This window comes from Anoplopoma fimbria, chromosome 2 (genome assembly GCF_027596085.1).
Source record: "Anoplopoma fimbria isolate UVic2021 breed Golden Eagle Sablefish chromosome 2, Afim_UVic_2022, whole genome shotgun sequence".
Taxonomy (NCBI): Eukaryota; Metazoa; Chordata; class Actinopteri; order Perciformes; family Anoplopomatidae; genus Anoplopoma; species Anoplopoma fimbria.
The window spans coordinates 14,149,225-14,174,425 of record NC_072450.1 but is presented as its reverse complement, the minus strand read 5'-3'; the positions used below and the strand labels follow the sequence as shown (position 1 = coordinate 14,174,425).

Below are 25,201 nucleotides of genomic sequence, written 5' to 3'. Positions count from 1 at the left end.
TTCTCCTCCCCTGTACACCTCTTTTCTCTCCTGTCTTCATCTCCTCGTACAGCAGTAATATTCAGGCTATGCTTTCTAAAGTGCGCAGGGGGAGAGGAAGTGTGTTTTTCTGAGAGCTGCCATCTCTGACAGTGATAGGTGATGTCTTCCTGCTACCACTTCACCTTCAGCAGCAAGGTGACATTTAAAATACATGCTATCACTCCATTTCCCTGTAAATGTTTTGCAGCTGAATATCAAATTTCAAGCCATGTTTCTCTACCTTCTCCAGTGCTTCATATTTCAAACTCAGATAACTTGAATCACTTGGAATGATTGACAAATTAAAATTGTTTATGTGTCCGTACATTTGAAGTAGAAAGACTCATTTATGGTGGAGAAAAAATGGTAAAAGTTCGACCTCATTCTGGTTGGAAAAGCTGCTCATTCGTTTTAATTGAATAACAAAGCTTACCTAAATGTTTAGTACTATACTGACTTAATGAACTTGTTTCCACTTTTACACAAATGTCATACCCCAACATAAACATGAGGGTGACACAATTTGTTGTCTCTTCGTGTTTATTACTAAAGCACTTAAGGTATATTACAGAATACACTCAACATCGAAGAAGGGATACATTTGTAGGGAGCATATATTGAGACGATCACTGCTTACGGCATTAAAAGCAGGATCGACCGCCCCATAAGGAGAGGCAAGATGGAAGCTAAGCTAACCCAGCTAGGACCTGAGGCTAATCCATCACCAAGTCTGCTCCTGGCTAATGTCCGGTCGCAGGAACATTCAGACTAAACCAGCGATGGGAGATTGTGCCCACATATTTACAGAGACCTGGCTCCATCATGTCATCCCCGATCAAGCTGCACTTGAACGGCCGACCACAGGACAGAGCCCATGACATGAATATATCACTTTTCATAATGTGCAACCTTTAAAAGGGAGTAAACATGGTGCCTTATTTCCAGTGGCTCTCTTAATAACACAAGTTGAGCCAATCTGGTTACATTGACGTCTTAGCTTAGTGGAGGGGGGAGGACTGTCAAGCTTTGGCCTTGCAATGGATTAGGACTATGATATTGTCCTGCGATAATACTGAGTCAGCAAAGTAACCCCCCACTGTGAGAATGCATTGAAAATACAAATGAGCATGGCATGGCACGACACAGCTCAACTAAAACATCATAACTGTGCTGATGGAAAAAGGACAAATCGTATTTTAATGAGAGTCCAATTGGAAAAAAAAGCTTCTCATTTTGAATCAGACAGAAATGTTATAAGAACCCCTCGGCCTTCTGTGATTATTTAGTTTATTTTTAAATAATCTTACTTTCATGAGGTATTTAGCAAATTCATCCTAACAGCTGATGACATGCTGATCTGTGGAACTATCTACCCCCAGCTGTGTTGCCCATTTTATTTGACAGCAGACATTAAACACTAAGTCATTGCATTGTACCATGGCCTCGCCCTTTAATGGGGCTGCAGCTAGTTGTGGAGTGATAAATAACTTATTGTTTAACAACCCAATCAGCGTTCACTCTTTGCACACATGAAAAGCCATTCATTTAAGCAATCATTTCAATTAAAAGCCAGAAGTGGAGAATGGCACATATTTTCTCCTGTGTTGTTTCAGAGCATTATATCCTCACCGCATCCATCACGGGCAACATGTGACAGGAAAATGCATGTGTATGTGTGTGTGATTGTGTGACATAAAGGCAGTCTGACGGCTAGTAACTCACTTAGCAGCGGCAGCTGTTGCAGAGTGGGGGCTTGGTGGCCAATTCCCCCAGCGCCTTACTTCAGCTTCAATGACGCGCAAATAAACAGCTCAACACTTTTCCAAAATAGCTTCCTTCCACTCATCCCTCGTCCTCTCGGCATCTTCACCTCTACTCCACCCTCCCATCCGGCCGGGCCCTCTGCGACTCACAATTTTACTAATCTGTCTCACTTCCATTTACTCCCAAGCAGTCAGACTGTCTTGCCATGCATCCTTCAACATGTCTCTCTTTAAACACAATGCATATCTTGATTCTTTTTCCCCCCGCTTTTTCTGACTCTAGGAAAAGGCTTCTTTATCATCTGTGACCTGAAGTTCAGGAGTTATCTCCTGCCGCTTCTCTACCCTCAATTTGTTCTTTCTCTGATCATTCTTTTTTCTCTCCATCCCTTACTTCCACCTTTATCTCCCAATCTCCACAACGTTTTTTTGTCTTCCCTATAAGTCCATGTTCTACCTTATTTTACTTCGTCCTGCTCTCTATCTTCAATGCTTTACTTTAACCACTTTTCCCATCATCCTATCATACTATTAATCCTCTCTTCCTTCTGTTCCAACACTTCTACTTGTTACTCTTTCCCCCTATTTTTCCCCATCATCTCTACATCTTCTTCATTTCCACCTTCTCTTCCTCTTTCCCTTCCACTACTGCTCTTGCTCTCTCTCTCTCTCTCTCTCTGCATTCAGTTTATAGGTTTACATCGTTTGTTTACTGCTCTACAGCTAAACTTCACTATTGAATTATCACCCATTCAGCAGAAATCCAATCCCTGTCTTTGTAAGCGTTATCTGTGTTTGGGTTTGTGTGACATGCCTGTACATTTGTGTTACCGTTTTGAAACACACACCTACTATTTTTTCTTCCTCCCTGTAAGCTGTGTGCGTCCGTGCATGCGCATGCATGTGAGTGTATGTGTTGACAACATTTTATCACACACCTCTTGTTTTCTCTCTAGCATTGCAGAATGCTTCAGCCCTAATCTTCAGATTTACGTTGGATTTGCATACATTCGTTAATAGCATCGGGAGCGCCGCGTCAACACAAGGTGCTTAGACAACGGGAATTATTATTAGGGTTTCAGTCATTCCACTTAATGATAAGTCAATATTTAGCCCTGCCAATGAACTACTGATAAAAATGTGTGCTGTGGATTAGGGTTATCCGAGCTCTCTAGGAGACCAAAACCCCTCCACAACTTTAAACAAACCAAACACTTTTAAATACCTGAATATATTACAAGGGGTTTGGAACAAAGTGCAAAGCAAGTGCACACATACTCATTCTGTGTTCATGCACACCAGCACACACACAGTCACATTGAAGAAGCTTTCATAGACGCAGACTGGAGGCACACATCTGCACGTGCACACTCATACACAGAAAGGATCAAGCACATAAAAGCTGATGTAGTTATGTAAGAACAAGCTTATCACAGTAAAACAGAATATATTGGTATTGGCATATATGTTGTGTGTGTTGTATATGTTGTAAGTTAGAAAAGATTGCAGAAAAGAAACGCTAAACTGATGTCTGAAAATGTGTGTTTGATTTGAATTCAATCTGTTAACATGGATATTGGTTGGAGAAAGCTTTACTGTATCTTGCATCTGATAAAAAGAAACAAAAAAGTACCGTAAAATTACAAATTTATATACATATTCATAAATAAATAAAAATTAGTCATCTGTGACCGGCTATTTTACCAATCATAGATTTAGAGTTGTCATGATACAGGCTTGTACAGTGCACACCGTAATACATTTTTTGTTTAATGTTTATTATAGTTCAGAATATCTTTTTCATAATTCCGATTTTCAAAAATGTAAATTTATGGGGGTATATTTTTATACATAATTTATTCAATGTCAGCTCAACTATTAATGTTTTTTTGTTGAGTTTTTTGTTTATAATTGATACAAATTTAATTTCCTGCTTTGAAATCCTGCTCAATATCTTGGTGGTAACAACTCGTTAATATCTAATTGAAGGGATCCTTATCAAACATGTTGTTGTTATGCATTTGTCAAAAGAAACGACATCAATTTTCATGAAACTCTCAATAAAGGTTGTAATGCTCACATATCTAGTGTTGGTTGGGCTCTAGCACATGCACATTAATGTGTGTGCGCACTTTTTGCTCCAGAGGGGCCAGACTATATGCCATGTCGAGAGATGAAGTCGCAATGGATTGACTTTCTCACACAGTGCTCCCAGTTCCCATTTGGACACACACACGTGGATGTTGGGGCAGCAAGCACACACGCATAATCAAAGACACACACACCTAATCTTTTCCCAGATGACTAGTTGTCCTCTTGTCTTTCTGACGTCTTTTTTTATTTTTTATTAATCTCAACAACATTACCAGCTGGGCATGTGTGTGACATTGTGTGTATGTGCATCTTTGGGTGTATGAGTCCTGAGTGTTTGTTTCAGTGTGTGTATGTGTGTGCTGAGCTTAGGGAAATGCTTTGGTGGCAGTTATATTTTCACCACTCTACAGGGATTCACTAAAAACTGAGACACAGCAAGCAGCTGTTCATGTGTGTGTTTAAAGTGTCTGTGTGGGAAGAGGGACTGAGTCAAAGTCAGACATTGTGATACAGAAATAAACAACTTAAAGAGTTTGACACAAAGAACCATTAAAAGATGTGATATGAGATGAGTACGTTTAGCTAAAATAAAGAACGTAACATACTGTATGTTGTAGTCTACTGTGGATACACCAAAATCATTTTATGTTATTAAGTACAAAATAATCCCGTTAATCAGAGTCACCTTTATTGGCCAAGTATGTGTGGACATACTAGGAATTTGACTCAGTTTATCTGCATCTCTCTTGATGTACGTATATAGAAATAACAAATAGGACAAATTAAGGTAAAGGATAGATGGACTGTAATGTACAGAAGTAGTGAAAAAGATAGAAGTACATACAAATAATACAAAAAGCACCAACGACCGACAATAAAATACCTAATAAAACGTCTATACACAAGTCAAGTGTTCTGCAAGTTGTAAGATAGCAGATAGAGAGAACTGTTTTTGTCAGTTAAAGAAACAAACACTTTTATCAATCATAAAGATTTAAAATGATTAAGCTAAATATTTTAAAGCAGACATAAATGGAGACTCCAGAGCAGATGTATTCACCTCACATGTAAAACCACATGACTTCAACTTTCCAATGCTTACACATGCTGCCTACACCAATTATTTCCTCAACCCTACCAGAGACTATTGTAACCGACAACACAAAGACCCATGAACCCCCTCCTTTATGTTATCCATCACTGTCATCTATGTGATCTGAGAGTTGGTGAGTTAGGGGTGTTGCAGACGCCCTATGTAGCACCAGGATGATAATATATATAATAACTCGAATACAACTTTTAGAAGATGAGGCGAGGCAATGTGAGGTAACAAATGACGTAAAGAAGTACAGCTTTGTTTCAGTACAAAAAAGGTCTCAATTTCATCTGCATCAACAACATATTTTAAAGCAGACATACATGGAGACCCCATGAATAAAGTTAAACTATTCATGTTTTTTTTTTAAAAAAGAGCTTCAATCTTTTGAAATCAATAATAAGCACTGGGAATGCACCTTCACCAGCCAAATGAACTGGTTCAACACAAAGGCACACAAAGTACAATAATGGGCACCTTTGTCATATGGCCTTAACAGCAGCATGACGGGCCTGTTGGTTGAATAAAGGATAACTGTTGTGTATGGATAACAGTTTAATAGGAACAAAGGTTTTAATGATTGTAAAAAAACAGTTATGAAGAAGTATGTAGCATAACAATGCAGCATTCCATTGCAACTTCATCATTTAGTAGTCACTTATAGTAAATAACTAAAATGTCAAGGTCTCTTTCATACCTAGATTATCATTATGTCTTTTAATATTTTGAACTTTTAAATTTTCGATAAATCTACAATGTTTAACAGTAAAAACATTACAAATAACACCAAAAGCAAACACACACACACAAACACACACACACACACGATGCAGACACACACACATACACAGCAGATTGTCTCTGACAGCCTCTGGTTTTATTCTTGCCAGTCATTAAAGTAAACCTAATAGAAAAGCCATCATCATAAATACATTAACAGAGAGAGAAATGTCTTCCTGTGTTCAGAGAGTACTCGATCTTCTAAAGCAGCCAGACGCTGCTGTTTGGAATGCACTACTATTGGCCATTTGCTACCCATCATTGATGAGGGGCTTTTGGCAATGATAAACACACACACACACACACACACACACACACACACACACACAAACAAAATGAATAGAATCTTTTGGCAGAGACAATGAAAGGACACGTAAAGGGTGTGTCTTTCTGCTTATGGAAACATGTCAAAATGCAGACACATTCAGATACATATAGAGACTCAGACAGCCACATACAGAAAGTGAAGCATGCATGCACCAAGTTGAAGTAATAAACCATGCACACTTGCACACACTTATACACACAAACGCATCCACTCTCACAACTCCGCCAGGCTCTGAGTGAGCTAGCTTAACTACTGGGATAATTTCCCTCCAGCAAATGGTCACTGTGCCCTTGAAAAACATATTTGATTATTACTTTTTCTCCCCCTCCTCTTTTTTTCTTTTAGCATCATCACAGCCATTTTCATCACGCGCTCTGATGATGGCACGGCAAGGCGCGTTAAGATAACACCCCAGCACCGCCAGGCTTTTAACACTTAAACGGTGAAAAGGGATATTCAGATTTGTCCTTGAACGTTTGGATGGGCCTGCTGGGCTGGGACAGAGGGAGGGAGTGAGGGAAGGAGTTAAAGAAATGCATATATTTTTTAAGATTCACTTACTTTAAGAAAAAGTGAGACGGGGAGGGCATTTATGGTAGCAGCCACAGTGAGAAATGGGGAAGGTGGGGTTGAAGGGCAGATGGAAGAGTTAAAGGACTGTACACTATAAAGAAAATGTGTGAAGGGGAAATGATTGGTGGAGCGCGCACAGCGAGGCGGGGGACTTTGGGAGAGTCAGGGAGCAACGGGAGGCCAAAGACACCACACACACGTTCCTTTAAACACCGTCTAATCTCAGCTAAATCCTAGCTAAACATCTTACATACAAACTCAGAGAGAGAAGAAAGGAGGAGCAAATGAAGAGCTTAAAAGTTGGTCTCGAACCTGCAACACAGGAGGAAATGCTGCAAGAAAAACTGAGGCACTCCTGTCCAAAAACAAACAGTATTTAATCTACTTGAAAGTGAAATGAAAGCTGTTTAAACAAACTGGCAGATTTGGAAAGGAGGGATTTAGCATGGAGACTTTGTGTTAGTGTATAACAACTAGAGAATGCAGAGGAAAGGATTATAGAGACCATCTCAATAATACCCCAAAGAATGTTACTGGGCATAGTAGAAGCAAAGTTTGTCATCTAAGAGGGTATATACCTTCTACTTCAACAAGGTAAGTTTGAATAAAGACACAAGAAGGGAGAAATTTATGCGAAATGTATTTAGTAAGACCCGTAAATTGGAGGAAAATAGATTTGAAGCCTCCACATCTGTCAGATGTGGATGACCGAGTACGATAAATGAGTAGCACGTTACTATATTTGGGCTAAAGTGTGCAGGAAGGACATAAACTTAGCTAAACCTAAATAATAACTTAGATAAGCACAGTCCACTGGCTCAGCTTTGGCTTTGTTTCTTCTTTGGTACAGGTTGTGTGAGGTGACGTTTCTGACCCTGATTCTATTTCACCTGATTTACACTAGTTTCCTGTTTCAAATAGTCGTGTGCACGTGTGTCTGTATGTGTGAGTGCTTATACAACTGTGTTGTTTATATTTTTGTACAAGTGTTGTTGTGGATACGATTCTGTATATGTGGTTGCGTATGAATGTCGTTGTATGTGTTTGCTTGTGTGTATATCTACCTGTGCACATGTGCATGCAAGCCGGTATGTGTATCTGTTGCCAGACGGCTGTCTCCTGGCATTGCTGTTCCCCTGCAGTGTGTGTGTATGGTTGTTGACAGTGTGGACGGTAATGTGTGATAGATCGCACTTCAGGGACCCCATAATCACATCAGCCTAACCTAGTCTATCAGCTGGGCACAATGGGATACCCTTCACTCCTCCTTTAATCTGCTCCATCTAGCTCTTCACCACTCTTCTGTTCTCTCCGGGGTTTTTTTTCTTCTTTCTCATTCACTTTCCATCCCTTTCTCTGTCTTTTTTTTTTTCTTTTTTGGGGGGTTTTAAATAATATTTTATTACGTATTTCTTTCTTCATCATTTACGTTTCATTTTGTATTCTTTTTTACTATGTAAATTTGTATAACAATGTTTTCTATTGTGTGTATCGAATTATATGTTATTTTTATTCTCTCTATTTCTTTCCGTCTCCATTTTCTTTTATATTGATTTTTATGATTTAACAAATTTATCATCTATTCTAAATAAAATGTAATGCAATCTGTCATCTTCTCTGGCTTGCATTTTCTTTCTTTCTTTCTTTCTTTCTTTCTTTCTTTCTTTCTTTCTTTCTTTCTATTTGTCTTTCTTTCAAAAATCTGTCTCTCACTGTATCATTAAAAATACAGAATGGTGAAAGGCTGCGATGAGAGTGAGTGGTGCCAAGGTTAAGTAGCATATTCTATAATAGGTGTTGCTGTGTGCGTGTTGTGTGTGCTAGTGTGAGTGTCTTGAAACAGACGTGTGGGGTTGAGGTTGCATAGCCGGCCCCAGGGCTCCCCGACAGCGCAGTGCACCCGGCAAATGGCCCTTAGCCTTGCTAGCGCCGCTAGCCCTGTGATCCATCATACCATATGTTCTCAATGGGGAAGCTAACGCTAATGACTGATGAGTGGTTGGGAAGGGGGCACATAAAGAAAGGGAGGAGGAAGAGAAGGTGGTGGGAGGAAAGAGAAGGGGGAGCAAGAGGCTAGAGGAGAGAGCAGAGGGAGAAGGAAACAAGTTGAGGAAAAGTAAGCAAGAAGATGACAAAGGAGCAGATGATGTGAGATAAATAACAAAGGGAGATGGAGTGGAAGAGGAGGTGGGGAGCATATGCACTCCATGGGAGGTCACCTCCAATGAAGGATGACCATATAGCCTGCTTGGTTGGAGGAGAAAAGAGGATCTAGTGAAGGAGTAGAAAAGGAAACAGAGTAACCGTGTGACGGAGTAGAACACATATTACATGTCAAAACAAATGAAGAAACAAAACCATGTACATGAGATCAATGTTTGAGAGTGAAATCTCTAAAAGAAAGTATATATTTGACTTTTTCATGAAAAGACAACATTTTGGAAAAAAAGGGAGCAAGTTTTTATAATAAGGAAGAAAAACAAATAATAACGGCTAAAACAAGTATTGTTTTTCTGATTTCTTGCTTTCTAGAAACTTCTTTGTCAGCATGCACATGTTTTTGTGTGGGTATGGATCTTGTGTGTGTGTTAGTGTGTTTGCAGCTAGGCTAATGGAGTAATATAGGCCTGCCCATATGGGCCATTGTTTATGTGTGATGAATAGAGTCCACGTGTCTGTCTCTGGCACTCAACACCAAGCGAACCCTGCCGAGGGCACCCTGTTGACTCTGTGTGTGTGTTTGTGTGTATGTGTGGGTGCATGTAATATGTATATATGTGGGAAAGTGTGTGTGTTTGTGTGTTTGTGTGTAGAAGAGAGAATGAGTGTGTATTTGTCCTGCTGTGTGCTTGGCAGTGCCCTCAACGGTGCCATCCCGAGTGTGTTTCATCATCATCTGCCATGACAAAGATGTCTAATGACACACACATACACACTCACACATACACCCACACACATGCACGGTCCCATCTGTGCCATGGTATCCGGGTGCTTTGGGACACTGCGGGAGAGGAAGAAAGGGAAACGACCCCACGTTCCTGCACCATGTGTCTACCTCAACCCTTTTTGCTTTTCTCTCTTGTCCTATGATTTTCTATCCCCCCGCCCATAAACATTAAGACGACGTCACCGGGGACTAAACTCTAACAAAATCCTTTTTTGGGCCTGAGTAACGGGTTTTCTGAACAAAGGGCCTTTTTGTTGATTGGATTTTACAATAAAGGATTTTGTCAAGACAAAAACTGTTTACTGTCCAGAAGGCTCAGCATCCAATCAAACTTCACCCAAATGTTCTTTCATTGTTGGGCAAATAACCTAAATCAGGGGAGAATCATTTCATTTCCCCACTTTATTCTAACAACAGTAGATTTTCATGTACAAATCTGTGTGTTTTCTTCACTCACCTGGGGTATATGTATGCACTTCCCCCCTCTCAGCATCACCGCAGCACACCAGAGTATCATCTACAATACGGCCTCCACAGCATCGGACCTCATAGCCATCATGGAGGCTCCCACTACAGCAAACCTGGCCGCCTTTCATGGAGTAAGGAACCCCCCCACAGCAGCTGTCACCCAGCCCTACTGAGACCCGGCCCTGCTCGTGGTCAGGGCAGCAGTTTTCATCTACAAAGACAAAGACAGATGAAGGAAACACTTGAACGACATGGAAAAGATTAGACTCAAGTCAAGTAGAAAAGATCAAATCCAAGTGTAAACATATGAAGTGATTTGACACTCACTGGTTTTTACATGAATATAGTATCCTCCACAGCACTGGTGGTCAGGGAGAGCTGGGAGCAGTTTGCCATTGCAGCAGACCGGATTGGAGGAATTAGTCAAACTCAGGTAACTGCCCTCACAGCAATGATGATGAGGTTTCTTAGTGTACAGCAGCCCACTGCAGCAAACCTGGTTGACATAAAAAACATATACACAGATGTGAAAGTATGTAAACTAAATCCACACAGCTACACAGACTATCTGCCAAAGAGAAGACCATGATATCATCACAGGGAATGTTCCTTTTTAGGGCCAAACTTCTTCATATATATCACACCCACATTAACAATAAACAATGTTTTTTTTCTAGGTACTTGAGTTTGTCTCTTAAGTAGGTGTGTATGAGCTAAAAATATTCTCATTGTTTGTACCATTGGGTGCTGTGGGAGTAAATGTATAGCTGGCAGACTCACTGTGCCAACTTGGCTGGCATTCAATGACACAAGGATGGAAGTGAACGCAGATGACAAGTTAATCTGTTTAGAGGAATTAATCACTGCGAGGATGACCGTGCATCCCACTTAAGTAGCGTGCACTCTGGAGAGGAAATGTGAGAGTGTGTATTTGTCTGTGGGTCTCTGTGCTTCTTTTTGTGCTTTTGTGTCTATGTCTGAGGTCTGGTGACTAACATCCTGAGGGAGTACACAGCAACAATGTACTCTCCACTTCAGATCAGCAGCCAAAGCAAAGACCCTCTATCCTCTATGTTGTTTAGACACATTGTTGTTGTATTATTGATGATTTTGGTTTTAATGATTACTTATGACTGAATGAATTCAGGTGAAAAGGGAACAGGAGAGAGGAGTAGAGCACAAGAAAGATGAAAAACTGAATGTGGCAGAGCAGAGCAGGTCCCAAAATGCATCAGGAATATCAGGCCCCAAAATGCATCTTTTCAATACATCCATAATCAACATTTGTGTAATGAAATGATTTTCAAAACAGTATGTCATTAATACCATATGTCAAAAACACACCATCATTGCATGTTACATGTAGAATTATGTGTTGTTCCAGGCAATACTTGTAACTTGAGAACAATCAATATTGTATTGTACTGTTTTAACCTGTATATGGTTCTTTCCTTTAGCTCAGCATGTTAATGCAGTGTTGTCCACGCTAAATGTATATCATGAGTGATAAATAAACAAATGGATGAAGATTATACCATAGCCCCGCCTCATACAGAACAAATAAAATAAGTACCAAATGACCAGAACATAATCACCTGAATGTCCGGCTGGAAGCAGGACATCCCACACACACCATGACTAGCTGGACACTGCAGGTAGGAACATCTGAACCTTACACCGCCTGACTCTTCCCCCACAGAGGATGTGACGCCCTTTGACCCAACAGCACATGACCTCATGGTCCGTCTTAAAACATCATAACCCAGCATAATCCCACTAGGTCTGCCTGGACGGGACCAGTCCAACCGCACCACCCTGATGGAGAGAGAGAGAGGGAGATAGAGAGCGTGAGAGAGATATGTTCTCCTTCACACTCCTTTCACACTACTAGAAGTCACACAAGAACTTTGTCATGCCCAGACACACACACACACACACACGCATTCATGCATGGTTAATGCCTGACAAAGTTGAGTTACAGTGTCAGAGTGTGTGTGTCTTTATACACTTCTCAATATTGATTTTCCTCTTTTTTATCCCTGACATCTTTGGCAGGAGAAAGACCTGTGTAGTTACACACAGAGTTACAACTTACACAGTCTCCTACACAAATGAGCCACAAATCACCACTTCCTCTGCCACCGTAAGATTTGCAACATTGAGATTTAGGTCAAATGTGGGGAGCAGAGCATTTTGAATGTCATTAAATCCAACTGACTGCAAATAAAATGTCAGTTTACTGTCATATTTTATTTATTTTGTTAGCTACTTAAAGGTTGTATGATTATATTAAATAGTCAGAAAACTTTGATGCATTAGTGTATGCAAAAAAATATATACAGTTTATCAGTAATTACAACAGAATATTGTATTCAGTATTTCAATCTTGATAGACTACTGAAGATTAATAGACGCAACACTCACTGTTTCTTCAACAGGTGTGGGTTTAAAGCAACTGTAATAAACATAGTTATTGTGCCTTTGCCCGCAAAATCTGGTTTTAAGGTACAACTTAAATTGTGTGAAAAAAATACAATTTAAATATTGTTATTCTTTATTGATACAGGTAACTTGTGCTGGGTCAAATGAAATTTCCGTACAGCCATGTTATACCTTGCCAGCATCTTGTGCTGCTTTCAAATGACAAGATACCTCCACCATTTACTCTGTTAGTGCCAGCTGTATTGATTCTGCTGTGTCAAACATGCAAACCAACCTTTAAGTGCCAATAAACATTATCGATTACTACACTCAAACAAGAAGCTAAACAGTTTCATGAATCTAGATGGAATGCTTAAAAAATGGTTATGAACAAAAACTTGCATTCAGAAAATTTGTTTTATTAATTAAGAGTCCATGCAGAAAGTTAAAGAATAACTGAAAATAATTATTTGCAGAACATCTCTGTATTACCTGGGATTGATCACGTGTGCGTGCGGCGTGGCCAGACCAGCAGGCAGGTCCTCCACAGTAGTTGTCTGAGTAATATTACTCTGCACACATGCATACACAGTACAGACCCCCACCTGAAATACACAAACATAGCAGACATAATGTGCGATTGTGTGCCTGCATTTGGGAGAGCATATCTGATTTTGATTGTGTGTACCTGTACGTTGTAGACCGTAAAAGGAAGCAGATCACCCAGCAGGTAGGAGCCTGAGCTGTTGTCTACACTGCCATGAAGACGGTCGTTAAGGTAGATGTAGTAACCAGTAACTGCCCCATTGGGCCGTAGAGGAGGGGACCAAAGCACACGAACTGTGCTGCTGTTAACCGGAACCACCTCCGGGGCGGAAATCCCGTCTGGCTCTGAGGATAGCACATGTGAGTACAGAGAACCAGAATAGTTTGATTCTGGAAAAAGAGCATAATGTTTTACAGCTTGAAGATATGACCATTCGCGATGTGGTCATCTTCAAACATGCAAGTTTGAGTTGTGGTCTGAAAGCAATGCTGGGGAAAAAGATAGACATGGACACACACAGCTTATAGGCATGTGATTGTGTGTACAGCATGACAGAGTGTGCTTGTGCGTGTGACTCAGAGAGAAACAGAGATTGTGTGTCTGTGTGTATATAATGCAGGACGACTGTGAGTCTGTGTGTTAGTGAGGGAGGGAGACCACCTGTGTGTCCCTGTGTGTGTGTGTGTGTGTGTGTGTGTGTGTGTGTGTGCAGCACAGCGTTGCTAATGCTATCTAGCAGTAAATGAAATTCAGAGCAGTGGGCTGGGTTTAGGTTGGTGCTTTGGCAGCAGATGAATTGGGTTAACTTCACTTACCTGAGTGCATTTTCACTAAGAATAATAGATTGATTTTGCATGGTCAGCTCACTCCCACACAATTTCTCTGTCTTACAGGCAATAGTGAATGACAGTCTCTGACTTTTTGTGTGGTGGTATTATACACTAACTCTGTTTTTCCCTGTCCTGTTGATCAAATTCCTGTTTGTCCTTGATAACTCTGATGGTGATTAATATAATATGGTAACCATTGAGTTACAGAAACAGAGTGAATGACAAAATCTGACAAATAGAGGACAAGTAAGAGATGCTCTTTGAAAGCAGAGGATATGGAGAGAGTTAGCAACATTTTAAAGTCAAAGAGTGGGAGAATGAACACAGAATATCATTAAATGTATAGAATGTTCTTCAAACATCAATGGAGATCAAGTTGAGAAAGAGAACCAAACAGAGGGAAATAATACGAGTCGGTGTGTGAGAGAGGTAATCATACAGACTCCATCTATTATTCTAAGTGAAAATGCACTCAGCTAAGAGAAGTTAACCCAATTCATTTGCTGCCAATGCACTTACCTAAACCCAACCTACTGCTCTACATTTCATTTACTGCAGGATGGCATTATCAACGCAATACTGCACACTGAGCCTCTTTTTCTCACACACACACACATTTTTTTTGCCAATTAGTCTTGATGTTAGCATTGCCCTATAGATTGCAGGCCATGTTAGGATGGTTGGTAGGGTTGAGCTGCATTTGGCCTTGGTCTGTGTGTGTGTGTGTGTGTGTGTGTGTGTGTGTGTGTGTGTGTGTGTGTGTGTGTGTGTGTGTGTGTGTGTGTGTGTGTGTGTGCACACTCTTATGGCTGTAAAATAATGAAATTACCTCCAGAGCCCTCTCAGTTAAACGAGCCATGCTTTGCCTTTAGCACCTAATGATTTTCTAATGTTTTTAATGCACTTTTTATTATACTGCTCCGATTAGAGGAAAAGAGAGAGGCCTCTGACATATGATTATACTGAAAATGAAAGAGAACTGTGAGAGGGAGAAAGAGAGAGATGGTGAGAAAGAGGGATTGAGAAGGAAATCAAGACACAAGGAAAACAACGGGCAGAGTGAACGGCCTCTGACATATTATACTGATTTGAAAGCTAACTCTCAAATGCTGAGAGACTGGACTGAGAGTTTTAGAGGAAAATGGAGAGAAAAGTTGTTATGACGGTTAGATAGCCCATGCAAATCATAGCTAAAGATAGTAAAAGCTGACCCTGCATGAAAAAGAAAATACCAGTAGATCTGAGAATCGATGTTCTTTGCTCATATTCCATTTTATAATCTCTCTCAAAGCTCCAGTTTTGACATCCCCCCCAAAAAAGAGTCTTGGGTGTTCATTCTACAAATATTAACAGATTATGCAGAGACAGCTAAAGCTGTGAGAACTCTATTATAGGTGTGTGGCGGTATTTTGGTGCGAGTCTCCACTTTCACTGTAAAGGACAGATATGAGTTTACTTATTTTAGTATATTTTTTCATATAATTATAAAAAATATATCTACTACATTTTTTGGGGGAAAGATTATGTCATGTATCGTAAAGTATGGTAAGTACAGCCTGCATAAAACATGGGAACAGCCTTGATCCCTGTCTTGTTTGACAGGTAGAGGATTGCTTGTGTGTGTGGCTATGTGTGCAATTTGTGTGCATTGTGTGTGCATTTGTCTGCCTGTGGTGCCAACAAGTATTTTACAACACCTTAAATCTGGCTCATTCACACACTTTGTATTGATTTCATGCCTCACTACATGATGTGTTTAACATCACCTGTGAAGCACAGAGTTGTAGAGAAACGCACATTAACACAGACCCCTCTCTAGCTTGTATTGAATTTATGTACTCTACATGGCACACTCATTTGCACTTACAGTATTGTGCACAATAACACCCTCACACAAATCGAAGTAAGAAGGCACATCTTAACATCATTTCTAAGATAAATTGTTAGCAACATCACACAATTATACACATACCTCCATCCTCTGTGGTGACGTTAACCGTTGCCTTAGTTGTATTATGGGCTCCGTTGGACACATGTAATGACAACAGATATGTGGTGCTGGGCCAAAGGTCACTTATCACTGTGGACATGATCTCAGGGGGGAAAGCATAGATTTGACTGAACCGGGCAGAAATTATTGTCAGAAAGTAAGATTCCGCCTCTCCCTGTAGGTCTTGCAAAGCTGAGGAAAACACGAAGAGAGAGGGAGAACAGAGAGGTAGCAGTCACAGAACAATCTCCGTAGAATAAACAACCATGAAATACCTTTGCTGGGCATACTGAGTGTGTGTTTGTGTGTTTAAAAAGAAGGTAATCTCACAGGGTTGTGTCCAGTTGACCTGTACAGCAGTGTGATTGACAGCGTAGGCAGACAGAGACGGAGGGTGGTGGGGAACCCCCGCCATGGTCACCGCGGTAACAATCTCTCCTGAGCTGTAGCCCACGTCATTATGTACCTCTAACTGATACTGGTAATGGGTGAATCTGTTGAGAGACAGTATTGGTGTTTTTGATAAGAGGTCCACATTAGCCGTGTTTCCATTCAATTGTTTGGTGGCTTTTAAGCAAACTTTTGTCACAAAGAGAAATGCCAATTAGGCGCCTTTCCATCAACTGGTTTGGAGTAAATAAACTTGGCTGCAGCATAGTGGCGCTAGAGGCTTGCATGTCTGCCGTCAATGAGAGACATATGGAGAGAGGTCTTTAGTATATTTTTTCAATTGGGCCGGTTTAATTTTTCTTTCATGTTAGCTAGAATTGGCCATGTTTCATGTTGTCCGGAGAAGAGAACAAGCATTTGTCACACGTTATTGTGATAACCGAGATGACACCAACAGCAGAAAGAGCTGATCAGTCATGTGAGTCAAATGTTTGCTATGTCAGAATTTATTCAGCAAAGGCGTTTCCATAATCCATTTAGTGCATTTTTCGCAATTGAGGAGGTTTCATTGAATTTTGCTGTATCCATATAGCTTTTCTAATGCGATACTTCAAAATGAAAATAAAAAAAATATATATATATATGGAAACACAGCTTATATGTTAAAAGCTACTCAATTTCTTCTATCAATCGTTAAAAAATAGCTTGGTCAAGAAAAAAAGCTCCCACCAACTAAAGGAATAAAGAGAAATAACAGATATGATAGAGATGCTCTATTATGGGAATATCGGGGATTCAAATTTAGTCATGTCTACCTTCATCTATTTTGAACTCCATCATTACTGTTAGTCCTGCAAATATGGTGATTTCAACTAAACAAACACAAATTACATTCTCATAAAGTACTTTCTAGGACATAAACAACAACAATCCTGCAAAGTGCTGACACGTTTAAAAGTTTGTCAGCTTACTACTTGAATAAAGCACAGTAGAGACACAAACCCAAAAAGAGTACACCCAGAGCCGTTTAGCAAGCATAGAGGGGGGGAAAAAATTAGCTCTCACCAAGTGCCAAACTGAGATTAGGGGACTCTGTGTGAAAAACAATTTAATTCTTTGGGATATTTGCTTAATGTATCTTTGAGCGGTATTAAAAGATCGGCATCAGCGGCAGCTCGCCGATCGGCTCTGCACACACGGTTTGCTGCGGCGCCGGCGTTTGCTCTAGAGCTCATTTCAGTAATCTCACCTGCTTAGGCCTTTATCTTGGTAGAACAATTTGGTGCCGGAGTAAACATGGAGCCAGCGATGGAGATCTTCAGAGGGGGGAGGGGACATGGCTGTTACCGTGGGGACCGTGGCGATGGCCAGGGGCTGGTGGGTTTTACGTCTGAGCAACTTGTATCTGAAGGGGAAATTTGAATAAAAGAAAACACACACACACGATTGGATGTTTAGGAATGCATTAACACCCAACACATGTTCACAAATGCACCATTATGAGCACACAGACACACACTGTGTCTCCACGGCAATACACACATCCATGCATACGGACACAATGTGCATCCGACTCTTCTTCTTATCACTCATTTCCTCCACTTCTGCTGTTTTTCATCATCTCTATTCTTTTGCGTTCACTGTATCCCACCCCTCCCTCCCAACGCCGCTTGTTTTTTTCTGCAGGGTTTGTGTTTTCCTCTCCCCACAGTGATGCTAATTTCTGCTGTAATCAGAAGAGAAGGGCTTAATGCCGCCTTTTAACAAACCCACTTAGACAAACACACAGAGCTGAGCAGAGCAGAACAAGAGAGACGGGCTCATGCATTTTAATCGCCTGCCAGGAAAATGGACCTTTATTTTAGGCCTAATCACCGACAGCGTAGAACAGGACAGAACAAAACGGACCAGAATGTGCATTAGGACTGAGAAAACACTGATTAAAAAATGCACAACACTTAGCTCATTACCAAGGCACTCATGTTAGGAGCTTGTTAACATGTTCCTATCTTCCTGTTTGCTTAAGTTTTTCAGCAAAAATTGAACCTCTCCAGAATGTGTCTCTCAGTAATAACATGCTGTATATTTCAGTCTCTGCTGCCGGTTTTCTGACTTTTGTTTTTAGCTAATGAATAAAAACAGAGGGTCGATTCAAATGATGTTAAGTTATGAAGGATACACAGATTGGGGTCCACTCACATTAGCCCTTCATAATGAATATTGGATTATGGATGCGTATTGGCATGCGCAGAACTATTATAAACCGTCTTCTCCTCACTTGTTTAGTTTCCTACGACCACCGGAAAGCATTGGAAGCAATATTTTCAGTTCTGAAGAAGGAATGTATGCCTAATCCATAGTGAGAACGTTGCGATTGCTGATGTAGCCTAATAAATCTGAATACTGTGTACATTTCATGGGGATATTTGTGAATGAAATTGTATGAAATCTGAATAATAAAAGTATTGGTGGCATGAGACTTTGATATGGATTCTGCGTAATATCCCTTTTACCTGATGTTAGGTCCGTTGGGCCTGCTTGGTGGTTGCCAGGAAATGGCCAGGAAGGACTCACTGACTGCCACTACAGACAGTGGTTCAAGGCCTTCAGGGATTGTGGGTAATGTGGTAGCAGGCGTGGGCAGGCTTTCTGTACATCCTCCAACATGTCCAGCACCGTTGGAACACGCCAATATAGTAATACTGTAGTTGGTGTATGGGATGAGGTCCGTTATCGTGATGTTGAACTCGGAAGAATTGCCACTGTCATGGAAGATGCAGGGTTCTGGGAGGCGGATCTCGTAGCCATTGATTTCTCCATTGGGAATAAGAGGAGGAGACCATGATACCTGAAACATAAATGTGTTTAAGATTTAAGTTCTGGTTTGTTCATTTAAAATATAGTAAATATATATTTATATTGCATATATAAGTATATAAGTATAGGCTAAGTTTACTTATCCTTTCTAACTGTCATATAATTATCCATGAGAAGTCATATCATTGGTTGGCTGGGCTTTCTAAATGTTATCGGCATGCTGAGGAAGCGGGAAAGCTTTTAGATGGATGAACTACAGGAAGTCGTGTGTGTGTGTGTGTGTGTGTGTGTGTGTGTGTGTGTGTGTGTGTGTGTGTGTGTGTGTGTGTGTGTGTGTGCGTGCGTGTGTGTGTGTGTGTGTGCAGAGCTTGCCGTGTGTGCTCAGGCAAACACATATCTGCATCAAAGTGTGAAAGCAAATGTGGTCAGTTGAGTGCTACCAGTGATATCAAGTAGGTAGTATTCGTGTGTGCATATACTGTGACCTGGGTATATGTGAGCGTTATGATGGTCACTCTGTGTGTGTGTGTGTTTTTGTTAAACTCTCTTGTGGGGAAAGATAACCTGACTTTGACTTGAGCAGAAGAATCCTTTCATCAAATTTAAAACAGGGTTCACACATACACACACAAACGCGCGCACATGCACAAACACCATGCTAAAATAATGAAAACGGCTGGTAATGGAATTGCTGCATGCAAAAACAAAGGCTCGGTGTCGTTGAGCACTGCATCTGATTTGGAAACAGTTCAGTCTGTCAGCATTTCAGAGTGAAGATGAAGGTAACTGGCACACACACAAATGTTGATACACACATACACACACACAGCTCTACACGTTTGAATTACAGATATCTTTACAAAAAATGTTTTGTTTATACATATACATTCAAACACTCATCTACACCTTAATTCTATAATTGTGTACACACACACACACACACACACACACACACACACACACACACACACACACACACACACACACACACATGCTCTAACACACTAACTGTCATGTACAATAACTGATCAGTTCAGAGCTTGTTGAGACTTATGAGTTCAGGTGATTAAGTGGTCAATGTTGATGAGAGTATTATGAATGAACGTCAAGCATAATTACTTCTCATGCAACCTTGATATTCATTTAACAAGTGACACTGTGAGGTGATACAGGACACACACACACGCACACTCTGAGCCACACACACACAGCCACATATGGGCAGGGTCATGTTGAGTTAGGTAGCTCATTTCCCAAAGTGCGTGTTGGGTGTGCTTTGTGGTGGAAGTCATTTACAGATTGAATAGCCTGATGTAATCTGGAGATGGTGAAGACAGCAGAGACCCTGGGCTGACACAGAGCACTGGGGCTAAGGCCAGTACAGTATGTGTGTGTTTGTGCATGTGTGTGTGTTTTTAAATGTGTTTATGTGTATATGGATGAGAGAGTGAGTGATGGATAATACAGTTGGTAGTGAGAGAGAATAGGTGTGTGTGTTAGGACATGCCGCATGTGGTAGGTGTGTGTGTATTCGTGCATTTATGCTATTATATTCATAAAAAAAACTAAAATGCACGGAGAGTGCCAACATCTGCCGCTGACAGCACAACTCTACAATCTATTCATATATGCATCAATGTTATCACTTACATATTAAGGTCAATTTATATTGTCATCCTGCAAACAAAGACTCAAAATTTGGGATCAACTTTTCAAATCTTTGAAATATTTTTTTTGTACGTTGTGCAAAAGTGAAAATGCTTCATGAAGTCTGACTCATCCAAAAACATATGATGGTTGAATTTAAAGTTGATCGATTAACTAGCAAAGGTTGGCAAACTATCTTTGCCGAGATTATGAGTGAGAATAAGAAACCAACACTTACACTAAGAGCTGTAAATTAGACACTAACAAAGAAGCAGATACATACATACATTTAAAATGGGTGTCTTCTCTGACAGTACTTGTTTAAATTTTTTTTACCAAACCCCTCAACACTGACACAGTAGCTGATGCATTACAGAGGTCTGTTTGCAAAATAAATCTATTTTATTCTATGTTAGCTTTTATGAACATGCATTAAATTGTTTTCTCATCATAGTCCCAAAACAAAACCTGCATTACAACAATCAATGCAAAGTAAAAAGGATGTGATTAACCGAGATGACATCCTAATATTTGAAAAGCAGACATTTAGGTGTCTTTGGATTGATATCCTGAGGAGTATCCATACATACCAAGAAGACATGCAAATGAAGCAAACTGAAATTAAAAAACATAACGGGATAATGGTAAGTACCTCGATGAGCAAGAAGTGATATTAAAAAGAAACCATTTAGAGAATGAAGGGAGATACTCAAAATCATGTCTGTGTTGTCAAGGTCAATTGGTAACCAGGAAGCAGCCTGTCTGTCTGTCCAATTAGCAACAACCAGGAAGGAACACTTTCCTTCTCGGACCTATGACCCCTAAAGCTGTGCTGCTGCAGAGATGACAGGGGCGGTTTAGAAATGATGACAGGCATTAGCATTTTTCTGCAGTTAGCATTAGTGCAGGACTGTGCTGTGCATATGTGTGTGTGTGCCCGTATCTGCGTGTGTGCATGCATACAATATGGTTTCAGTGGCTTTCATTCATGGGCCTTGATGTGGGATTAGTCAGTGGTGGAACTTAACTCTGGCCCCTCCTTCAAAATGGCCGACAGGAAGGAAGCTGCCTCAGACAGGGTCACAGCCCCTCCCATTTTCTGAAGGGGACCTTGAGTTGAATGTTTTTCTTTCTCATTAAATCTCAAGATGGAATGACAGAGGAATCAGTGTGACATTGCTTTGTCTTTTCCACGCAGAGTGATATTGAAGTTGCATTATATTATATGTTTTCCCGTTAAAGAAATGTAACCACTTTTAAAGTTCTTAAAGCTGTTGTTGAGATTCTAGTTGAATGCAATGGGAGATATTGTAATTGATGAAGTGCTATCAGCAGCAGGATGGCTGACTTTGATTATATTTGTGTGCTTCAGCCATATTTCAGAGCTCTTGAGCTCTCATGCCAGATCGAACAGGGTTTAGATGAACCTAAGAAAAGTGTGCTTTAAAAAAGGTGAACATACTTGAAGTGACTCTGGTCCCAAGACCTTCACCCTCGGAGGACTGAGACCAGCTGGCCGAGAAGGTCTGGTAGTGACATTTACCCAGGGTCCTGCAAAATATGCAACAATATGTGGTTAAAGATCCTATTGTGAAAAAAACAAAGGCTGGAAGTTACCTTTGATTCAAAGCTGTGAATTCAGTGAAGCTGACACTAGACAGTGTAAAATGTACGTATTCAAATCTTGGTCAGATTTAATTTAATTTAAGTTAACAACATTGTTATGGCCTCACCTGTAGTGTTGCCAGCTTGATTATGGAGAACAAGTCGATACTGGTAGCTGGTCCACGGACTGAGTGCCGAAGAAGAGTCCAAGAAGGAAAGAGGGGGAGGGTCTGGTGGGAGATGTCCCACTGTGGAGACTTGTTTTGTCCCAGTGACCCTGCGCTCAATCAGCCACCTATATCCAGCACAGGATACAAAATAATTTATTTACAAATAGGAGTGTCAAAAAGGGATTGAAGTGTATGTATTTAATCATCTCTTACCGCTCTAGTGGACCATTGCTCCACTCTGGTGCACCCCAGGACAAGAGAACAGAGGTGGGGGTGTCAGAGTAAAGGTGAGGTGCAGGAACCCCTTCAGGGGGAGCTGGGAGGGTACGAAAGTCCTGAGACAACCCAGACACTGAGCAACCCACACTGGTGCACGCCTCCACCTAGATGTTGGAGAACAATTCATCACAATGAGATATCTCTTTTTAGTATTATTATTGAAAGGATGGAAGTTTTCTTCAGTTAGTTGATCACCAATAGTGATAAGAACAGTTAGTAATAACATTATTTATTCTGTTAGGTTTTTTTTGTTCATAATCTCTTATTCTGACATCTTTAACTTCAATGCTATAATAACTTTTAAAGAGGATGATTATCAAATGGCAAAAAAAACCAAAACTAAATAAATATTTGTCTTTATTCGTCATAACAATCAGAGAGGAAAAGAGACTAACATTTGTTTAAATATGGCACTATAACTGTATTTACATGTTTTTTTTAAAAGCATGATTTAATGTATAATCTAGCGCACCATATTGTACAATATTGTGTTCTACTATAGTATTCATTTTATATATATTGTACCTGGAGTCTGTAGGTCTGGTATGGCGGTAGATTGAGGAAAGTGTAGCTAGTGCTGTTCCCAGGAACAGTGACTGATAGAATGGATGAACGTGAATCTGAAGCTGCACTAAGGAAACCAGAAATGGGGCCTTCAGTTGGGGTATTGGGTTCGGTGGGATGGAATGAGATGGAAGCAGGGCCTTGGCTTGTATTGCTTACACCAGTGGACTCGATTTGGTTGTCCTCTGTGACACCGGGATTCAAGCTAGATAATGCGTTAGGGAGGAGGTTGGGTCTAGTGCCTTGGACTGTGCTTGAGCTGTCATTACTGCCTGTGTTTTCAGTGGGCAGGGAGGTGTGGCTTAAGCCTGGGGTGGTAAGGCCGGATGTTGGCCTGAGGTTACGGCCTGAGTTGAGATATGCATCCTCAGTGCTGGGCAATAGGCCTGGGTTAAGACCTGAGCTGGAGTTGAGGGTCGTGCTGGTTCTGGAGACTGAGCTGGGTTTGGAATCAGACAAACAGGTGGAGCTTGGGCAAAGATAGAGAGTATAATTGGTGATGATGCCATTTGGTTGTGAGGGAGGAACCCAGGTAATTGTTACACTTCGAGGATGGAGCCTGGACACAGCTGGACTGTCTACCGGTCCTGGACCTGGGGGTAAAGTAAAAAATTGAATAAGAGACAAGGGAAGGCAATGGAAAAAAGGAAAGACATAATTATACTCTTTTTGCATGAGCTTATAAGAGAGTGAGAAAATTGAGAGAAGGAGGATCTGTTCAAAATAACCATTGGACAAGTAACGTAAAGAAAGACATTAGAAGGACAAAGAGAGATTTAGCCTTTTCTATCCAAGGGATTAACATGGAAACTCTCTTTCTCTGACAATTTCACCCCCCTGAGCAAACCAAGATTGTATTTATGGATTAATGCAGTACTTGTGACTGTTTGAATGTGAGCCTGTGCATTCAGGAAAATAATTCAGGTTATGATATGTAGGCCCGGCTGGACTGCTGGGAATATTGTAGTCCTTCTTTCCACTGGATTTGCTAAACACAAATATATGACATACACCCATGACCCATAATTTAAGTAGTAATAAAGAGGAATACAAGTGGGCTATAATACATGTGATGTGATGTAATTTGATAAAATAAGTTTACATAAAAGAAAAATTGAGATGAACTTGTAGCCTTTACTCAACTTCAGAGCTGTGGTCTTAGAGAGCAAGTGGATTTTTGATTTGGGTCTACTGTGTGTTCATGTTCACTGCCATTGTCAAAGCCTGGCAGTGCCTTGAATTCTTTTATCCAGAAGGTGAAATGATCCTCGCTATAAGTGTGGCAGACAGAAATGCACATCAGAAGGCCACAGGCGCGCACACACACACACACACAGTTGCATGATCTGCACAAGTCCATGCCCGGATAAGAACCTACACAAGACTAGTCAGAGGCATATTTCACCCCAGGGTAGCTCATTTGAAGGTAATGCCCCTCCTCCCCCTCCTCCCCCAGCATTTACATCCCACTGTACTGCTCTATAATGGACACATACAGATGCATGTCCATATACGTAGACACACACTCTTCCTGACACACAAATTCGCATGCCCACACCCACAGTGATGCAGTATAGCAGTAATGGTGCTGTGTGAAGGGCAAGCAGATCAAGGTGACTGAGCGGACTGAGGGAGCGTGCTGCGTCGCTAAGTGCTACCGCTAACCGCTAACGGCTTTCCCAGATGGCGGTGTGTGTGTGTGTATCTATCTATGTGTGTGTGTGTGTGTGTGTGTGTGTGTGTAAGAGAGAGGGTGGAAGAAGATGAGCGGTTGAGAGTATGCGTGCATGACTGTGTGAGAGATAAAGTGTGCTAGCATGTGAATGCGTTGTGCATGTCAGCATGCGTGTGCACAAGACAGCAGTTGTGTA

At 40.8% G+C, this 25,201-nt stretch overlaps 1 protein-coding gene across 1 annotated transcript in view; it reads right to left on the bottom strand.

The window, feature by feature from the left end:
* The window catches only part of ush2a (Usher syndrome 2A (autosomal recessive, mild)), a 190,074-nt gene that overhangs the window by 53,295 nt on the left and 111,578 nt on the right, over positions 1-25,201 (bottom strand). The window contains 13 exon segments of the mRNA XM_054614583.1: positions 10,060-10,281; positions 10,398-10,566; positions 11,666-11,885; positions 12,984-13,096; positions 13,180-13,382; positions 15,841-16,050; positions 16,189-16,352; positions 17,498-17,653; positions 18,762-19,096; positions 22,175-22,263; positions 22,446-22,612; positions 22,701-22,870; positions 23,292-23,923. Coding sequence (XP_054470558.1) covers positions 10,060-10,281; positions 10,398-10,566; positions 11,666-11,885; positions 12,984-13,096; positions 13,180-13,382; positions 15,841-16,050; positions 16,189-16,352; positions 17,498-17,653; positions 18,762-19,096; positions 22,175-22,263; positions 22,446-22,612; positions 22,701-22,870; positions 23,292-23,923 — 2,850 coding nt within the window.